The 19,668-nt window shown below is 45.2% G+C and overlaps 2 protein-coding genes across 5 annotated transcripts in view; one reads left to right on the top strand and one right to left on the bottom strand.

Annotated features, from left to right (window-relative positions):
- Positions 1–11,496: 11,496 nt before the first annotated feature.
- Positions 11,497–13,663, bottom strand: LOC136384447 (cuticle collagen 7-like). Its single transcript, XM_066354606.1, has 2 exons — positions 13,550–13,663; positions 11,497–12,306 (listed from the first exon to the last, which is right to left on the bottom strand). The coding sequence occupies exons 1-2, from the start codon at positions 13,661–13,663 to the stop codon at positions 11,497–11,499; spliced, it is 924 nt and encodes a 307-aa protein (XP_066210703.1).
- Positions 11,610–19,668, top strand: part of SCAPER (S-phase cyclin A associated protein in the ER) — a 312,151-nt gene continuing 304,092 nt past the window's right edge. For 3 of the 4 annotated variants that reach the window (XM_066354624.1, XM_066354623.1, XM_066354621.1), the window contains exon 1: positions 11,645–11,776. The gene's annotated coding sequence lies outside the window, so the exon portion shown is untranslated. Of the gene's footprint in view, positions 11,777–19,668 lie in introns of all 4 variants that reach the window. The other variant, XM_066354622.1, reaches the window with a different exon arrangement.

Here is a 19,668-nt window from a genome sequence, read left to right as displayed (position 1 = left end):
CCTCTGCATATCTGGATGACGCTCTAACAAACTGAACAATCTAGCCGAGGCTGTTTTTGTTTTAGTGTTTTATTTACTTCTTAAAAAGATTTTATGTACTCATTTTAGAGAGGGGAGAGAGAGAGAAGTAGGGAGAGGAGTGGGAAGCATAAACTTCCATATGTGTGTTGACCAGGCAAGCCCAAGGTTTCAAACCTGTGACTTCAGCGTTCCAGGTTGATGCTTTATCCACTGTGCCACCACAGGTCAGACTCAGGGCTGTTTTTTTTTTTTCTTTTGTGACAGAGAGGGACAGATAGGGACAGACAGACAGGAACGGGGGGGGGGGGGGAGAGAGAGAGAGAGAGAGAGAGAGAGAGAGGGAGGGAGAGAGAGAGATGAGAAGCATCAATTCTTCGTTGCGGCACCTTAGTTGTTTATTGATTGCATTCTCACATGTGCCTTGGGGGGGGGGGCCTACAGCAGACCGAGTGACCCCTTGCTTAAGCCAGTGGCCTTGGGTTCAAGCTGGTGAGCTGTGCTCAAACCAGATGAGCCTGTGCTCAAGCCGGCGACCTAGGGGTTTCAAACCTGGGTCCTCTGTGTCTCAGTCCGATGCTCCATCCACTGCACCACTGCTTGGTCAGGCTCTTTCTTTTTTTTAAAGGTTTGTAGTATAATGTAGTGCAAAGACAAAGAAGTTACAAAAGTAATGCATGATGCTTCTTTGTTTTTTTTTTTTTAGAAAAATCATTGTATGCAAGTGAGCAAAAAGAAAAAAAACAGTCAATGATCCCATTCTTACAAATAACTGTTAACATTGGTGTTTAACATGCCAGAGTTTTCTGTATGTATTGTATATATATTTTAAGGCAGATGTGCCTTATGCAAAGATAAGACAGAAAGGAAACTAGTTATATCAATCAAATAGCTCAAGAAAGCAGAGGAACGTAGCTGAGAATGACCTATAAGGTTGGGAGACACCCTAAAATCCTGAACAAATATCCATATTCCACCTCAGGAGTTTCTCTGTATCAGTTCACTTTTGCCTGATATGCTTTTCCTCATCTCCCTGGTTGAATGTCTCCACCTCCCACCACAAATGCTGCTTCACTTGCATTCATCTCACCTCTGCGAACATGTACTCTATTTTTTTAAATTTATTTACTTTTTTAGATTTTTTTTTTTTTTTGTATTTTTCTGAAGCTGGAAACGGGGAGAGACAGTCAGACAGACTCCCGCATGCGCCCGACCGGGATCCACCCGGCAGGCCCACCAGGGGCAATGCTCTGCCCACCAGGGGGCAACGCTCTGCCCCGCTCTGCCGCTCGACCAGAGCCACTCCAGCACCTGGGGCAGAGGCCAAGGAGCCATCCCCAGCGCCTGGGCCATCCTTGCTCCAATGGAGCCTTGGCTGCGGGAGGGGAAGAGAGAGACAGAGAGGAAGGTGGGGGGGTGGAGAAGCAAATGGGCGCCCCTCCTATGTGCCCTGGCCGGGATTCGAACCCGGGTCCCCCACACGCCAGGCCGACGCTCCACCGCTGAGCCAACCGGCCAGGGCCACTTTTTTAGATTTTTTATTTATTCTTTTTTATTAGAGAGAGAGGGAGAGATAGAGAACAGGGGGAGGAGCAGGAAGCATCAACTCCCATATGTGCCTTGACCAGGCAAGCCCAGGGTTTTTTTTTGTTTTGTTTTGTTTCCGCCGCCATCCTCTTTTGTCATAGCCCAGGGTTTTGAACCAGCGACCTCAGCATTCCAGGTCGACGCTTTATCCACTGTGCCACCACAGGTCAGGCCCATGTACTCTATTTATAGGGGAATTGAGTTTAAGAAGCTAGACCTTGGAGTTTCCTCCAAAATATGACTCCTGGTCTCTATTCTCACATTAGACCTATAAACACCAAAATGAGAGGCATCACACATGCTCTGGCTCAGGGGTCCCCAAACTACTGCTGGCGGGCCATGCAGCCCCCTGAGGCCATTTATCCAGCCCCGCTGCACTTCCGGAAGGGGCACCTCTTTCATTGGTGGTCAGTGAGAGGAGCACTGTATGTCACCACGCCGCAAAGCACAGCCTTGCTCACGTACAGTACTACTTCCGGTGACGGGCCGCATGCGTCACGGCTCCGGAAGCGCATCATATCACTTGTTACACCTAGCAGTGACAAATATGGAACCGGACATCAACCATCTCATTAGCCAAAAGCAGGCCCATAGTTCCCATTGAAATACTAGTCAGTTTGTTGATTTACATTTACTTGTTCTTTATTTTAAATATTATATTTGTTCCCTTTAAAAAAAAAATTATTTTTATTTATTTAATCATTTTAGAGGAGAGAGAGAGAGAGAGAGAGACAGAGAGAAGGGGGGAGGAGCAGGAAGCTCCGGGCAAGCCCAGAGTTTTGAATCGTACCGGTAACCTCAGCATTCCAGGTCAGCGCTTTATCCACTGCGCCACCACAGGTCAGGCCCCGTTTTGTTTTTTTTTACTTTAAAATAAGATATGTGCAGTGTGCATAGGGATTTGTTCTTAGTTTTTTTTATAGTCCGGCCCTCCAACGGTCTGAGGGACAGTGAACTGGCCCCTGTGTAAAAAGTTTGGGGACCCCTGCTCTGGCTGAACAATCACCTGGCATTCACTCAATAGAGGAGTGGAATAGGAATAAAAACATACAGATGTGATTGTATCTGTTCTACACTTTATTAGAGAGCCCAGATCTTAGATGTCTGCTACCCATGACTTTTTCTAGGGTTCCCATCCATGTGCATTGGGTTGTGTGGGGGAACTGTATTCTGAAGTTGTAGATTGTGGTTTTCTATATACGTAAATTAGGTAACATTTGTTCACTGTGCAGTGTGGATCTTTTATATCTGTACTGCCTGTTTGTTCTATCAATTACTGAGAGATGTTTCATAATCTTCTACTATTTCTCTACTTTAAGTTTTGTTAATTTTTGTCATATATTTTGAGGCTATGTATTAAGGACATACAAATTTGTGATTTTTAACACTGAGTAAATTGAGATTTTTAACATTATAGTAAAATGCTATCTTTACCTTTAGCTAAACCCTTTGTTGTAAAAACTGTCTCGTCTGATGGTAGCATGACTACAGTAGGGTTTTTTGTTTTTTTTTGTATTTTTCAGAAGTTGGAAACGGGGAGGCAGTCAGGCAGACTCCCGCATGCGCCCTACTGGGATCCACCTGGCATGCCCACCAGGGGGCGATGCTCTGCCCATCTTGGGGCATCGCTCTGCTGCAATCAGAGTCATTCTAGCGCCTGAGGCAGAGGCCACGGAGCCATCCTCAGTGCCCGGGCCATCTTTGCTCCAATGGAGCCCTGGCTGTGGGAGGGGAAGAGAGAGACAGAGAGGAAGGAGAGGGGGAGGGATGGAGAAGCAGATGGGCGCCTCTCCTGTGTGCCCTGGCTGGGAATCGAACCTGGGACTTCTGCACGCCAGGCTGACGCTCTACCACTGAGCCAACCAGCCAGGGCTAATGCATTTTTATATTTAAAGTGTATTTATTGTGAGCAGCATATAGTTGAATTTGACATTTAGTCTTAAAATGTTTATATTCTAATTGGGATAGTTATTTCATTTTTATTCTATATAGTGACTGAGAGATTTGATTTTAAACCCATCATCTTATGGTTTCTTTCCTATCTGTCTGATACATTCTTTTTTTTTTTTTTTTTAATTTTTGTGACAGAGACAGAGAGACACACACAGAGGGACAGACAGGAAAAGAGAGAGAGAGAGATGAGAAGCATCAAGTGTTTATTGCGGCACCTTAGTTGTTCATTGATTGCTCTTATATGTGCCTTGACCAGGGGGCGACAGCAGAGTGAGTGACCCCTTGCTCAAGCCAACGACCTTAGGCTCAAGCCAACGACTATGGGGTCATGTCTATGATCCCAGGCTCAAACCAGCGACCCTGAGCTCACCGGCGACCTTGGGGTTTCGAACTTGGGTCCTCTGCATCCCAGTCTGATACTCTGTCCACTTTGCTACCACCTAGTCAGGCTTGTCTGATACATTCTGTGTCTCCTTTTCTTTCTTTTTCTGTCTTTTAAAAATTGATTACTTTTATTTTTATTACTGTATTTTTCTCCATTAGCTTGGTAATTATGCATTCTTTTATTCTTTTAGTATTGAAGAGATTATAATGTGCATTGATTTGTGAATATGTCTGTAATATAACTTAGGACTTTTATCATCTCCTGACTAGTGCAAGGATCTTGGAATCCTTTAATTAACTTTACCACCCACCACATGCCTTACTGCTATTGTTGTCATGTATTATAATTCTTTCTGTACAATAAACTCTATAAGATATTATTATTTCATAAATCAATATTTACTTATAATTACCCACATATTTACCCTAGCAAGTGTCAGTGAGAGTCACAGTAGCAGAGAATTCTCTGTAGCATAGAATTTTATTTGAAAATAGGGTTAAACTCTAACCATTTGAAAAATATCTGCAGATATGTGCTTGTACATTGATAAAGAATGAATATTTGAGCCTGACCAGATGGTGGTGCAGTGGATAGAGCATCAGACTGGGATGAGGAGGACCCAAGTTCAAGACCTTGAGGTCGCCAGCTTGAGCACAGGCTCATTTGGCTTGAGCAAAAAGCTCACCAGCTTGGACCCAAGGTCGCTGGCTCGAGCAAGGGGTTACTCAGTCTGATGAAGGCCCGCGGTCAACCCACATATGAGAAAGCAATCAATGAACAACTAAGGTGTTGCAACAAAAAACTGATGACTGATGCTTCTCATCTCTCTCCGTTCCTGTCTCTCTGTCCCTATCTATCTTTCTCTCTGACTCTCTCTCTGTCCCTGTAAAAAAAAAAAAGAAAAGAATGAACATTTGACTATGATGACAGTCACCTTTTGTGAAGGTGGATATCTTTATTCTTTTTTTAAAGATTGATTTTAGATAGGAGAGAGAGAGAGAGATAGAGAGACAGAGAGAGAAAGAAGGTGGGGAGGGGCGAGAAGCATCAATTTGTACTAATTGCTTCTCAATATGTGCTTTGACCAGACAAGCAGAGGGTTTCGAACCAGCCACCTCAGCTCCCAGATCAATGCTTTATCCACTGTACAACCATGGTTCAGGCTTCTTTTTTTATTCTTAAACCAACAGTTATTATATGGTGTTGTGTCCACAGCCAGTACAATATGTGGGTCTGAGAACCAAAGGGCAGAAGTAGAAGTTATCCCACTCACCATCACTCTTAGAAACCCATTTGAAGAACTTGTTCATACTGTCCCCACAACTTTAGGTCCTGTGGTTCTGTAGATCCCAGTTTCCAGAAAGAGGATACTTCCAGTGGGAACAAAGAATCCCATTGAACTTAATGACTGACACCTTGCCACTTTGGATTTTTGTGCTGGTGGAAAGAAGTTATCATGTTGTGGTTGAAACTGACCTGGATAATTATGAGGAGGTTGAGCAACTGCAACACAATGGAAGCAGACAGAGAGATGTTTGGCACTTGGGTGATCCACCAAAAAAATCTCTTGCTACGCCCATGGCCAATTTTTACTGTCAATGGAAAAATTCAGCAACCACAACCTACTAAGGGCATGGTAACCAGATGTTCAGGCTTCTCAAACATGAGGATCTAGGTCACCTAACCAGACAAAACATCTGGACCAGAGGAAGTACTCTCTGAGAGTGAGGGGAATCTAGATTCGGAGGTAGAGGAGAGAGATGACAATTATCAGGGATAGTTTTGGGTACAGCTGCAGCAGCAGGGGCTGTAACTCATTTCACATAGTTCCCTAATCCTCCTCTCTAATTTTTTTTTGCCAGAAATTGTAATTGTTCAGAATCCTGGAGAAGCTGTGGCCGGATGGAGTGAACTTGACATGAAAAGCACATGGATCTGAATTGTGCAAGAGGTGAACCTTGGTAGATACTGCTGGTGGTCCTGTAGATCTTTTGGGATCCCTTATTAAAAATTTTTTTAAAAATTTTTATTTTTCTGAAGTTGGAAACAGGGAGGCAGTCAGATAGACTCCCGCATGTGCCCAACCAGGATCCACCCGGCATGCCCACCAGGGGGCGATGCTCTGCCCATCTGGGGCTTCGCTCTGCTGCAACCAGAGCCATTCCAGTGCCGGAGGCAGAGGCCATAGAGCCATCCTCAGCGCCCGGGCCAACCCTGCTCCAATGGAGCCCTGGCTGCGGGAGGGGAAGAGAGAGACAGAGAGGAAGGAGAGGGGGAGGGGTGGAGAAGCAGATGGGCGCTTCTCCTGTGTGCTCTGGCCGGGAATCGAGCCTGGGACTTCTGCACGCCAGGCCGATGCTCTACCACTGAGCCAACCGGCCAGGGCTAAAAAAATTTTTTTAATGTTTATTTATTGAAGCCTCTGGGGCTGGAGATTCCTAGGGTTATACCAACTCTCTATTTCATGGACCATGACCAATAATGGCTTGGGGCAAGGGTACAAAAATTCTACTCCCTTGTTTCAAGTCAAGACAGGCTGTATAGTGTACTTTGTACACCACAGCTTCTTGTAGAAGTAGGTGGAGGCTAGATTTCACCTGGAACTCCATTTTTGCTTAGTTCCTTTCTTATCCTATTTCCTTCCCTCCCTTATACTGTGTCTTCTAAGTGCATTCTCAATAAATCACATGGAAACCAATATCCATCTCATGTTGTTTTACTTAAGACTTCTTCCAAATGTACCTAATTCCTTCTCCAAAGTAGGAAAGAAGTAATTATTTTTCTTTTCCAAGTGAGAGGAGGGGAGATAGAGAGATAGACTCCCGCATGTGCTCTGACCAGGATCCACCCAGCAACCCCCAATCTGGGGCCGATGATCTGCCCTTCTTGGGCTGCCTATGCTTGCAACTGAGCTATTTTTAGTGCCTGAGGTAGAGGCTCCACAGAGCCATCCTCAGCTCCCGAGGCCTATGTGCTAGAACCAATTAAGCCATGGCTCTGGGAGGAGAAGAAAGAGAGTGAAAGAGAAGGGAGAGGGAGAGGGTGGAGAAGCAGATGGTCGCTTATCCTGTGTGCCCTGGCCAGGAATTGAACCTGGGACGTTCATACACTGGGCCTACATTCTATCTACTGAGCCAACTGGCCAGAGCCAAATGTTTATTTATTGATTTTAGCAAGAGAGGAAGAGGGAGAGAGAGAGACAGGAACATTGATCTGTTTCTGTATGTGATCTGACCGGAGATCAAACCAGCAACCTCTGCGCTTTGGGACAATGCTCTAACGAACTGAGCTAGCTGGGCAGGGCTCATTTTCTATATGGAAGGTTGGGTGTGTTTGTAGAAACTTTATCAACACTGAAATATGAAAGAGTTCAAGATGTGAAATTAGTTTCAAGGGTGTAAATTACAGTGAGAAGAAATTCCATTTAACACAAGGGAGGACTTTCAGCTATTAGAGTGGCTTTAGGTTGAATTTCCTGTTGTCTTATGTTTCCAGAAACGAGCTGGATGACCACTTGGGGAAAACAAACAGGGCGCTTCAGAATCAGAAGCATTGAACTGGTAGCTCAGTTGATGTATGTTATCTATGGTTATGATCTATACAGGACCTTAAATATGGTATTTTGACACCTCTTTTGGTTGGCGAAAGATTCATTTGAGAAATTATTTCCAATAATTTACTCTTTTTATTTATTTTGTTTGCTTTCTAGTACCCAGTATAAATGCATTACTTGTTTTGTACACGCTTTTCTTTAACCAAATCTCATCTTTATGGTAACAAGTGTTGTTCAAAAACATAAGCAACATTTGATGGTGGCAACATTCATTCAGTACCCTCGCCCACCATGCCTCAGACCCTGTCATCATCCGTAGACCTTAAATATCTTATATACCATCATGGTATTCCATATAACATTGCTTCAGACAAAGAAATATCAGTTTATTTTATTTTATTTTTTTATTCATTTTAGAAAGGAGAGAGAGAGAGAGAAGAGAGAGAGAAGGGGGGAGGAGCAGGAAGCATCAACTCCCATATGTGCCTTGACCAGGCAAGCCCAGGGTTTTGAACCGGCGACCTCAGCATTTCCAGTTCCAGACCACCAGTGACGCTTTATCCACTGTGCCACCACAGGTCAGGCTATCTTTTTTTTTTTTTTTTGTATTTTTCTGAAGCTGGAAACGGGGAGAGACAGTCAGACAGACTCCCGTATGCGCCGGACCGGGATCCATCCGGCACGCCCACCAGGGGCGATGCTCTGCCCACCAGGGGGCGATGCTCTGCCCCTCTGGGGCATCGCTCTGCCACGACCAGAGCCACTCTAGCGCCTGGGGCAGAGGCCAAGGAGCCATCCCCTGCACCCGGGCCATCTTTGCTCCAATGGAGCCTTGGCTGCGGGAGGGGAAGAGAGAGACAGAGAGGAAGGAGAAGGGGAGGGGTGGAGAAGCAGATGGGCGCTTCTCCTGTGTGCCCTGGCCGGGAATTGAACCCGGGACTCCTGCACGCCAGGCCGACGCTCTACCGCTGAGCCAACCGGCCAGGGCCTTGATTGTTTGTCTTATATGTCGTATGCGCTTTGACCAGGCAAGCCCAGGGCTTCAAACTGACAACCTTAGCATTCCAGGTTGATGGTTTATCCTCTGTGTGACCACAGGCCAGGTGAAAAATCACTTTTTTAATGATATATTTTACTAACTCAGCATGTCCAAAACACTAGCATTTCAACATGCAATCTGTATAAAAATTATTAGTGTAATATTTTACATGAAATTTGTTATGGTGGTCTGGAACTGGACTAACAATATTTCTGAGGTATGCCTGTATTACGTATTGCATGATTCTCTCTACATAATATGTCCAGAATAGGCAACTATATATATATAGAGAGTAAACTAGTCGTTGCTTATGGTAGAGGAGAAATGGGCAAGTGACTATTGAGGAAGGTGTTTCTTTCTAGGGTGATGAAAATGCTCAGAAATTGATTCTAGTGATAGTTGCATAACTCTATGAATGCACTACAAATCATTAAAGTTTACACTTTACGTGGGTGAGTTGTGTAATATGTAAATTATATATCAATAAATTGTTTTCTATGTATATATGAAAGATAATGAGTGTTTTTTTATTTTTGTCCTATTGATTTTGAGAGGTCTAAGTGGAGATAACCATTTGGATTTTGAGCTAAGAGCAGAATCAGGGCTGGAGATATATATTGGGAAATCCAGAGCACAAAGATGCTATCTAATGTTATGTAAAAGGAAGCAATCACCCAGAGAGAGACAGAGTGTCGAGTGCACCTCTCTCTGAGGGATAGCAACATTTAAGTGATAGGTGAAATAAGAGGCAACTTCAAAAGAGATGGGAAGGGAGTGATTGGAGATGGAGAAGTTAGATCAAGAGAGTGAAAATGGAAGGCAAGGAAAGAGAGTTTCCAGAAGGAAGGTGTGTCAACCAATTCAGAGAAATTGACGGAGGTTATAATGATGATGTCCACAGGATCTGCACTGGGGAGATTCCTAGCAATTTTGGAAAGAATGGTTTCCATGTGGTGGTGGAGCAGAAACTCAAGTGCAATTATATAAGTTACTAGACATGAATAGCAGATGAGGAATTGGAGATATATTTGTTTAGATAATTGGAGAAATGTAGCTGGTGAAGGGCAGATGGAAAAGAGAAAGAAAGCAGAGGTTGAAGTGGAGTTTGGTAGGTTGGGTGGGAAATTTCAAGATGGGAGGGACTTGAGGTTGTTTAATTTTTAAAAAAAAAGACTTTATTAATTTTAGTGAGAAGAGAAAGAGAGAGAGACAGGGGTAGGAGCAGGAAGCATTAATTCCCATATGTGTCTTGATCAGGCAAGCCCAGGGTTTCAAACTAGCAATCTCAGTGTTCCAGGTTGATGCTTTATTCACTGTGTCACCACAGGTTAGGTGATTTGAGGTTGTCTAAGTCATTATGGGAATGAAAAGAAGAGGAAAGAGGGGAAACTGATAAGAGAATAAGGCCCTTATGACCTTATATGAAATCACAGTATAGTCCCCACTCTATCCTTGGGATCCTACTCATTTTGTTTATCGTAGTACTTATCACCTTATCATGTAGCTTATTATAGTCACTATTTATTATCTGTCTCCACCCTGCTCCAAAAAGGGCAGGAATTTTTAGCCTAGTTTATTTACTAACTTCAAGCATCCAGAAAGTGTAGTAGGTGCCCAATAAGCATTTGTTAAATAAATCAAAGAAAGAGCAATTTTCCTAAAAAGGTAAGGGGAGAGGAACTGAAAGAGCCAACAATATGGTTCTGTCTTTGTGTGTGTGTGTGTGTGTGTGTGTGTGTGTGTGAGAGAGAGAGAGAGAGAGAGAGAGAGAGAGAGAGACAGGAAGTGAGAGAGATGAGAAACATCAACTCATAGTTGTGGCACCTTAGTTGTTCATTGATTGCTCTCTCATATGTGCCTTGAACTGGGGGGCTACAGCAGAGCCAGTGACCCCTTGCTCAAGCCAGTATGACCTTGGGCTTCAAGCCAGTGACCATGGCATTATATCTATGATCCCATGCTCAAGCTGGTGACCTTGGTGTTTTGAACCTGGGTCCTCAGCATCCCAGGCTGATGTTCTATCCACTGCACCACCGCCTGATAAGGCTGGTTCTGTCTTGTTGACTCTGAAAAGAACATACCTGCCAAAAAGGACCCCTGGTCGTTAATTGGGCTCAAACTCATAACCAGAGGTTAGCAGCCATTGTTTGCAGAGGTGCCTCAGGTAGGGTGCATATTAGTGAAGAGCCACAGACTGGTCTGCCAAACCTCCAGCACTGTGCTCCTGGCTTACTGAGTGGACCCTTATAAGAGAACGCCTAGGATCAAATTTAACCAAAAAGAACTGAGATTTACACATTTACTCACTTGTATCTCCATGATCGGGGCGACTCCTTTCTGACCAATTAGGAACCAGTTTTATAGAAACGGACCAATCAGGGTGGGGGCAGGCACTATAGTCTACATAAGCTTTCTTCACCTCTGCCTCAACTAGTATACATAGTAGCAAGCTCACTTTCAGATTCCTTTGAAGTCTGCGATTACCAGGCTAGAGGTGGGCTGCCTCATCAACGAAGACACCTCACCCTAAACTGGGAACTCCTGTTGGCATAGCGTTGGCGACAGGTCCCTTGGTTGACAGTCTTCACAAGGCTGACAGTGTTTACTGTGACTTCCCACCTGTGTGGGTGACAAAGGAGAGAAAAGGATGAAGAGTGAGTTCTCCAGCTGGATAAAGATGACAATTAAGGTCTGCATTGAGTCTCTTCACTATTTTGTTCAGAACTGTGATTTACGTATAAATTCTTTAATCCGTGTTTTGTCGGATACCTACTCAGCCATACAAGCCTGGCTCACACGAGGGTCCGAATAGTATTTCATGGAGAAGTCCCGCCTGCGTTCTGAAGCGCGTTTACAGGTCCGACCTCTGTGGGACTCAACGTAGGGATAAGAGAGGCAAAGGGAAGGAACGGATTACGAAAGAGCGGGCTGCTTGGCCAGATACAGCGGTGCGAGGGCAGCTCAGGTAGGAAACCGCTCTTTACAGGCAGCCTCACAGGCCTCCGCTTCCGCGGCTCGTTTGCGGGGAGCGGGCTGCGCCTGCGCGCGGGCGGCCAGAGCGCGGGTCACGTGGTCCGCTGTCCACAGTTCCGCCCCTTTCCCGGCGGGACGCTCGGCTCCGCTCAGGGCGGCCGGGGTGAGTGTCCGCGAGGGGCGCGCGCCTGGCAGACCGGGCGGGCCTGGGCGGGGACGCCTGCCGGCGGAGTGCCTCGCGGGGCCACGGGGACGCAGTGACGGCGGGGTACGCCCTCCCACCCCACCCCCTCTCCTCACCTGGGTGTAGGGGCGGAGAGGGCCGGGAGCGCGGCTGGGGGTGGGGAGCAGTCGCTCGGGAGGGCCCGGGTGTCCACTGTGGGCGAGGTGGGCGGGGCGGCATGGGTGTGTGGGCCGAGGGGGGAGCTGCTGGGTGTCCACACTGCCAGGGGGATCAGGAGGAGCCACCGTGCTAGTCCTTAGTTGACAGGTGATGGCCGCCGTCTGCTCCTTGGCTGCGGGTTTTCCGCGCTTTTTGAACGCTATGCCGGGGAAGCGGGGACGGAGGCCCGGAGGGGTAAGGAGACGAACCAGCGTCTCGCCTCTCTGTTGGTGTCCCCTTTTTAGCGCCTTGTTGACGCCTTTCCCCGCCGTGTTGTGAGAAAGCAGGCAGAAGCCTGGTCCTGGAGCAGCACCTGCTGTTGACCGGCTCCGCTGAGATGCGGGCGCTGTCTCAGAGCAGCTTCTTGTAGCCGGTGGACTGCATTCCTCCTTCGTGCTTATTCTCCGTGAAAATAGCTGTTCAGTAGAGTCATCTTAGTGAAGACTAATTCCTTGACACTATTTTTGTTTGTTACAGTTTACATGTTTTCTCTAACATTATTTCATGCTCGTAAACAGTCCCAGGTAGAAGGATAGGATGGGCGTTATGCTCATGTTATGAATGGGAAAACTGAGACTGAAGGAGATTGTTACTTGTCCCAGGTCACCTACTAGTACATGATAGATCTGGGAGTACGCTTTCATACCTAAGGTTGGCAGTCTATTATCCCCTGTGGTTTAGGGTTTTTTTTTGTGTGTTTTTCTTTTTTTTTTTAATTAATTAATTTATTTATTCATTTTAGAGAGGAGAGGGAGAGACAGAAAGAGAGAAGGGGGAAGCATCAACTCCCATATGTGCCTTGACCAGGCAAGCTCAGGGTTTCGAACCGTCGACCTCAGCATTTCCAGGTCGACACTTTATCCACTGCGCCACCACAGGTCAGGCTTTTAGTATTTTTCTGAAGTTGGAAACGGAGGCAGTTAGACAGACTCCTGCATGCGCCAGACCGGGATCCACCCAGCACGCCCACCAGGGGGCGATACTCTGCCCATCTGGGGCGTCCCTCTGTTGCAATCAGAGCCATTCTAGCGCCTGAGGCAGAGGCCACAGAGCCATCCTCAGCCCCGGGGCCAACTTTGCTCCAATGGAGCCTTGGCTGCGGGAGGGGAAGAGAGAGACAGAGGAAGGAGAGGGGGAGGGGTGGAGAAGCAGATGGGCGCTTCTCCTGTGTGCCCTGGCCGGGAATTGAACCCGGGACTCCTACACTCCAGGCCGACGCTCTGCCACTGAGCCAACTGGCCGGGGCCTCCCTTGTGGTTTAATATTCGTGCTCTGACCCTTGTATTTTTTTTTCTGTTAACTCTGACTTTCCCTAAAAATGTGTTGGGTGCCTATTGGTTTATGCCACATATTAAAATGGTCTGAATTATAAATACCCAATAAGGAATCAGTATTTGCCTAATCCTACAGCCAATTTTTAATGATTTGGAAAGTTGTCTTTTGGAAGGAGATATGACGGTTTTGAAAGCAGACTGAGCCCTGGCCCCTTGGCTCAGAGGTAGAACATCCACCTGTGTTTGGCTGTCCCCCGTTTGATTCCCAGTCACAGGAGAAGTGATCATCTGTTTCACCCTTCTCCCTTTTCCTTCCTCTCTCTCTCTTTCCCTCTCTCTCTCTCTCCCTCCCTCCCTCCTTCTCTCTCTCTTCCTCCCCCTTCACCTTCCTCTCCTGCAGCCATGGCTGGGATGGTTTAAGGTCATTGGTACCAGGTGCTGAGGATGGTTCCTTGAAGTCTTCAGCCTCAGGTGCTAAAAATAGCTCCTTTGACAGCATAGTCCCAGATGGGCAGAGCATTGGCCTCAGATGGGGGTTGCTGGGTGGATGCCAGGGGATGCACGTGGCAGTCTGTCTCTCTATCTCCCCTCCTCTCACTTGGAAAAGAAGAAGAAAATAAAAAGAAAGACTGATTTGAGTTTCAGTTTCAGTTTTCTTACCTGCCCTTTGGCAGATTAATTTTTCTGGGGTTTGGTTTTCTCATCTGTAAAATAGGGTAAATATTTTCCACTTCATAAATTTGTTGGTAGTAAGTACATGAGGTGTTTGCTAAGCATTTAGAACTGCTCCTGGCACATAGTAAGCCCTCAGAGAGAGAGGGACAGACAGATAGGAAGGGAGAGAGATAAGAAGCATCAGTCTTTGTTGCGGCACCTTAGTTGTTCATTGATTGCTTTCTCATATGTGCCCTGAGGAGGGGGGGGCTTTAGCAGACCGAGTGACCCCTTGCTCAAGCCAGTGACTTGGGTTCAAGTTGGTGAGCTGTGCTCAAACCAGATGAGCCCGTGCTCAAGCTGGCGACCTCGGGGTTTCAAACCTGAGTCTTCTGTGTCCCAGTCCAACGCTCTATCCGCTGCGCCACCGCCTGGTCAGGCAAGCTGCGATTTATTTGCTGCAATTAACCACTTGGTGGTTTAGGTCAGTTTACCTGCTGGATTATTCGTGGAAGCATAACCAATGTTACTATACAAATGCATTTATAAATAACTTTGATGATTATGGTCTAAAGGGTTTAGTGTTTTAAACGTAGACTTTAAAAATGATTGTCCTAGAGTGTCACCATTATAGTATTACACAGAGTACTTTCACTATCCTAAAAATTCTGTATTTTGCTTGTTAACCCCTCTTGATCAACAAGCCATTCAACTTCCTTCCTTTCAAAATCTTTGTTGAGTGTCTACCATTTGTAAGACACTTACTGTTTTAAGTAGGTAAAAGAGAACATCATTTAGATATTGACCCTGTCCTTCAGGCTCTTAAAATGTAGTAGAGAAGAAAACTCGTACAAGGAAAATGGATAACCTTATAGAGCATCTACTCTGTGCCAGGTTTTATATATTATAGAAAAATTATTTGGGTGCCTCCTATGTCAGATATTATATTAACTGGATGATACTCTAGTATGCTACCATTTAACTATGTAAAGTAGATGTTATTTTCTTTACAGAAGAGAAAATTGCAGTTCTGAGGGATTAAAACATTTGCCCAAGGCTCTATAACTAGTAACTGCAATGATTGGCTAAATTGGGATTCAATCCTACATCATTGTGTACTCTCTCACTGTGGCATGCTTATTTCAGTATACAGTATATGTTTCTCATATAAATCCTTCTAACAAGTTTATAAATTAGGGATAACCTTAGTTTTCCTCCCTAAACTATGTTCTCTTTTCTTTGAATTATTTTTACTGAAGTATAATTTACTACAAAAGTGCACCCACTTTTTTTTTTAATACAAGGACAGAGATAGAGTCAGAGAGAGGGATAGATAGGAACAGACAGATAGGAACGGAGAGAGAGGAGAAGCATCAATCATCAGTTTTTTGTTTTGACACCTTAGTTGTTCATTGATTGCTTTCTCCTATGTGCCTTGACCGTGGGCCTTCAGCAGACTGAGTAACCCCTTGCTCAAGCCAGCGACCTTGGGTCCAAGCTGGTGAGCTTTTTGCTCAAGCCAGATGAGCCCACGCTCAATCTGACGACCTCAGGGTCTCGAGCCTGGGTCCTCCGCATCCCAGTCCTCCGCCCTATCCACTGTGCCACCACCTGGTCAGGCTGCACCCACTTTTTAAGTGGACAGTTTGGTAAGTATCTGCAACTTTGTATACAGTTGTAAACCGCTACCATAATCCCAATTTAGAACATTCTCATCTCCCACAAAGTCCCCTTGTTATTCATTCTCAGTCCATCCCCTTCAACCAAGGCAACCCTACTTGGTTATTTTTCACCTAGGATTAGTTTTTGCTTGTTCTAAATTTCGTACAGATGGAATCATTCCATATGTGTTCTTTTGTGTCCAATTTCTTCTTCTGAGCATAAATCTGATATTTATCCTTTTTTTTGTATGTGTATCAGTTTATTCCTTTCAATTCTATGGATATATGTCATTTTGATTATCTCTTCTGTTGATGGGTATTTGGGTTGATTTCAATTGTGGGATATTATGAATAAAGCTGCTTTGAACATTTGTATATAGGTCTTTCTGTGGAAAATATATTTTCATTTCTGTTGGGTACATACCTACCCTTCATATTTATGATAAGAATACCAACACTCAAAGAAGTTAAATGACTTCTCAAGGTCACAGTGATTTGGTTGAGTTCAGTGCCTCTCTATACTCTTTCCACTGTATCCTGCTTTCTCTCACTTTTTAGAGTTAAAGAATGTGGAGTAAGTCTGGGAATTCAGATGAAAATCTCTGTCAGCTGGGGATGTCAGAATAATTTTCATGAAGATGACTTTTGAGTTGGTAGACTGTGTATGTAGAGGTTGAAAGGAAAGGAACATGGTGAACAAAGATTCTTTAGCATGGGCTTCGTTCATTAGTATTTAATTAATGCCTACTCAATGCCTCTTACTGTTCTGTGTTTTAAGGCTATATAGCAATAATAAAACCAACAAACATCATAGGGCTTTCATTCTTGTTGGGAGAGATGGGGCAGTATGTCAATGAAGTAAATAATATAAGGTGATAAGTGCTCTAGACGAGAAGTGGAATAAGACACGCCAGTGGTGGGAATCAGGATAAATGGCTTGCAGTTTGTTTTTTTTTTTTTTTTTTTTTTTTTTATCATTTTTCTGAAGCTGGAAACAGGGAGAGACAGTCAGACAGACTCCCGCATGCGCCCGACCGGGATCCACCCGGCACGCCCACCAGGGGCGACGCTCTGCCCACCAGGGGGCGATGCTCTGCCCATCCTGGGCGTCGCCATATTGCGACCAGAGGCACTCTAGCGCCTGAGGCAGAGGCCACAGAGCCATCCCCAGCGCCCGGGCCATCTTTGCTCCAATGGAGCCTTGGCTGTGGGAGGGGAAGAGAGAGACAGAGAGGAAAGCGCGGCGGAGGGGTGGAGAAGCAAATGGGCGCTTCTCCTATGTGCCCTGGCCGGGAATCGAACCCAGGTCCTCCGCACGCTAGGCCGACGCTCTACCGCTGAGCCAACCGGCCAGGGCAATGGCTTGCAGTTTTTAAAAGAGTGCTTGGAAAGTCCTTACTGGGAAAGTGACATGTGAGCAAAGATGGAACGTCCCAGATGGGGGTTCAGCAATTATAATGCCCTGAGGCAGGAGTGTTTCTGGCATGTAGGGAGATATAAAGAGGCCAATGTGGCTGGGATGGAATGAAACATGAGGAAGGAGAGGAGTAGGTGGTCAGAGAGGTCTGGAGAGCTAGAAAGTTTAGGGTGTGGTTGGTTACTGTGAGGAGTTTGGCTTCCACTTTGAGTGAGATGGAGAGGTGGAGAGGCACTGGAGTGTTGTGAACAGAGATACTGCATTTAAAAATTATAATGGTGCCTGACCTGTGGTGGCGCAGTGGGATAAGGCATTGACCTGGAACACTGAGGTTGCCAGTTCGAAACCTTGGGCTTGCCCGGTCAAGGCACATATGGGAGTTGATGCTTCCTGCTCCTCCTCCTCTCTCTCTCTCTCTCTCTCTCTCTTTCTCTCCCCCCCCCCTAAAATCAATAAATTAAAAAAAAATTATAATGGCTTTAGGCCCTGGCGGGTTGGCTCAGCAGTAGAGCGTTGACCCGGCATGTAGAAGTCCCGGGTTTGATTCCCGGTCAGGACACACAGGAGAAGCGCCCATCTGCTTCTCCACCCTTCCCCCTCTACTTCCTTTCTATCTCTCTCTTCTCCTCCTGCAGCCATGGCTGCACTGGAGCAAAGTTGGCCTGGACACTGAGGACGGCTCCATGGTATCCATCTCAGGCTCTAGAATGACTCTGGCAGCAATGGAGCAATGCCCGAGATGGGCAGAGCACCGCCCCCTGGTGGGCATGCCAGGTGGATCCCAGTCAGGGACATGCAGGAGTCTGTCTGACTGCCTCCCCGCTTCTAACTTCGGAAAAATACAAAATATATATACAGTGTGTCCGTAAAGTCATGGTGCACTTTTGATCGGTCATAGGAAAGCAACAAAAGACGATAGAAATGTGAAATCTGCACCAAATAAAAGGAAAACTCTCCCAGTTTCATACCTATTCAGTGCAGTTCGATGTGGGCTCATGCACAGATTTTTTAGGGCTCCTTAGGTAGCTATCCTGTATAGCCTCTACAGACTCGTCACTGACTGATGGCCTACCAGAACGGGGTTTCTCCACCAAACTGCCGGTTTCCTTCAACTGCTTATCCCACCGAGTAATGTTATTCCTATGTGGTGGTGCTTCGTTATAAACGTGCCAATATTCACATTGCACTTTGGTCACGGATTTGAATTTAGTGAGCCACAGAACACACTGAACTTTCCTCTGTACCGTCCACATCTCGACTGGCATGGCCGTGGGCTGCTCTGCTGTATACACGGTGTTACGTCATCATCTGCACATGTGCACATGCTGCCACATCATCCTACAGAAACTGGGAGGGTTTTCCTTTTATTTGGTGCAGATTTCACATTTCTATCATCTTTTATTGCTTTCCTGTGACTGGTCAAAAGTGCACCATAACTTTACGGACACACTGTATATATATGATGACTTTACTGAGCTATAATTTATATCATACAATTTACCCATTTTCTTTTAGTGTAATCAGAGTTGTGCAACCATCACCATGGTGAATTTTAGAACATTTCATCATCCCCGAAAGCAATTCATTAGCAGCCACTCTTGTTTTCCTCTAGCTCCCTAGTCCTAGACAACCAATGATCTGTTTTCTGACTCTATGGATTGCCCATTCTGGGTATTACATATAGATGTAATTATACAATATGTAGTTTTTTGTGACTAGCTTTTTCACTTAGCATGTTTTCAAGGTTCATTTATGTTGTAGCATGTATAAACACTTTTTTCCTTTTTGTGGCTAAATAATACTCCATACCACGTTTTTATCCATCAACTGATAGACATTTTGGTGATTTCTACTTCTTGGCTATTATGAATAATAATGCAATGAATACTTGGCTATAAATTGTTGTTTGGACATATGTTTTCATTTAAAGTGCTACATTTATTTATTTATTTTTGTGACAGAGACCGTGAGAGAGACAGAGAGAGGGACAGATAGGGACAGACAGACAGGAAAGGAGAGAGATGAGAAGCATTAATTTTTCGTTACCACCTTAGTTGTTTATTGATTGCTTTCTCATATGTGCCTTGACGGAGGAGGTCTACAGCAGAGTAAGTGACCCCTTGCTCAAGCCAGTGACCTTTACACTGAAGCGACCATGGGTTCATATCTGTAATCCCACTGTCAAGCTAGCAACCCTCCACTCAAGCTGGTGAGCCTGTGCTCAAACCAGATGAGCTCACATTCAAGCTGGTGACCTTGGGGTTTCGAACCTGGGACCTTTGTATCCCAGTCCAATGTTCTACCCACTGCACCATTGTCTGGTCAGGCTGAAGTGGTGCATTTAAAAGGAACAAATTCACTTGACAAAGGATAAATGATATAGGCCCCTGGTCAGCAAACTGCAGCTCATGAGTCACATGCGGCTTGAGTGTGGCTCTTCCACAAAATACCACGTGCAGGCGCTACCTCGATAACACTGGGGAGCAAAATTTTTTTGCATCCACAAAAACAGTTGTTCTTACCTAATTTGAGTGTGCTGATCTCAAATCTGACATTAGTTTTTCTCTGTAAGCTAGTTTTTTTTGCAATTCAAGATTTTAGGTTTTGATCTTATTGTAAAATTTTCAACATTTAGTTTAACATAATGAAGTAGAATGTCTTCTTGGGCATCATCCTAGTGAAAATATATTAATTTATATAAAGCAGTAAATACACTAAAATATATGATTGCATCAAAATTTGTCTACAATTTCAAAATAGAACATATTAAAA

Source organism: Saccopteryx leptura, chromosome 13, assembly GCF_036850995.1.
Source record: "Saccopteryx leptura isolate mSacLep1 chromosome 13, mSacLep1_pri_phased_curated, whole genome shotgun sequence".
NCBI lineage: Eukaryota > Metazoa > Chordata > Mammalia > Chiroptera > Emballonuridae > Saccopteryx > Saccopteryx leptura.
The sequence above is the reverse complement of the archived record's forward strand: the minus strand, read 5'-3'. Positions and strand labels throughout refer to the sequence as shown.

Coding starts and splice junctions, on each gene's coding strand:
- LOC136384447 (XM_066354606.1), bottom strand. CDS start 13,663: ATGCTGTCAAAGGAGCTATTTTTAGCACCTGAGGCTGAAGACTTCAAG. Junction 12,307..13,549: donor CATGGCTGCAGGAGAGGAAG/GTGAAGGGGGAG, acceptor TCTACTGAACAG/CTATTTTCACGGAGAATAAG.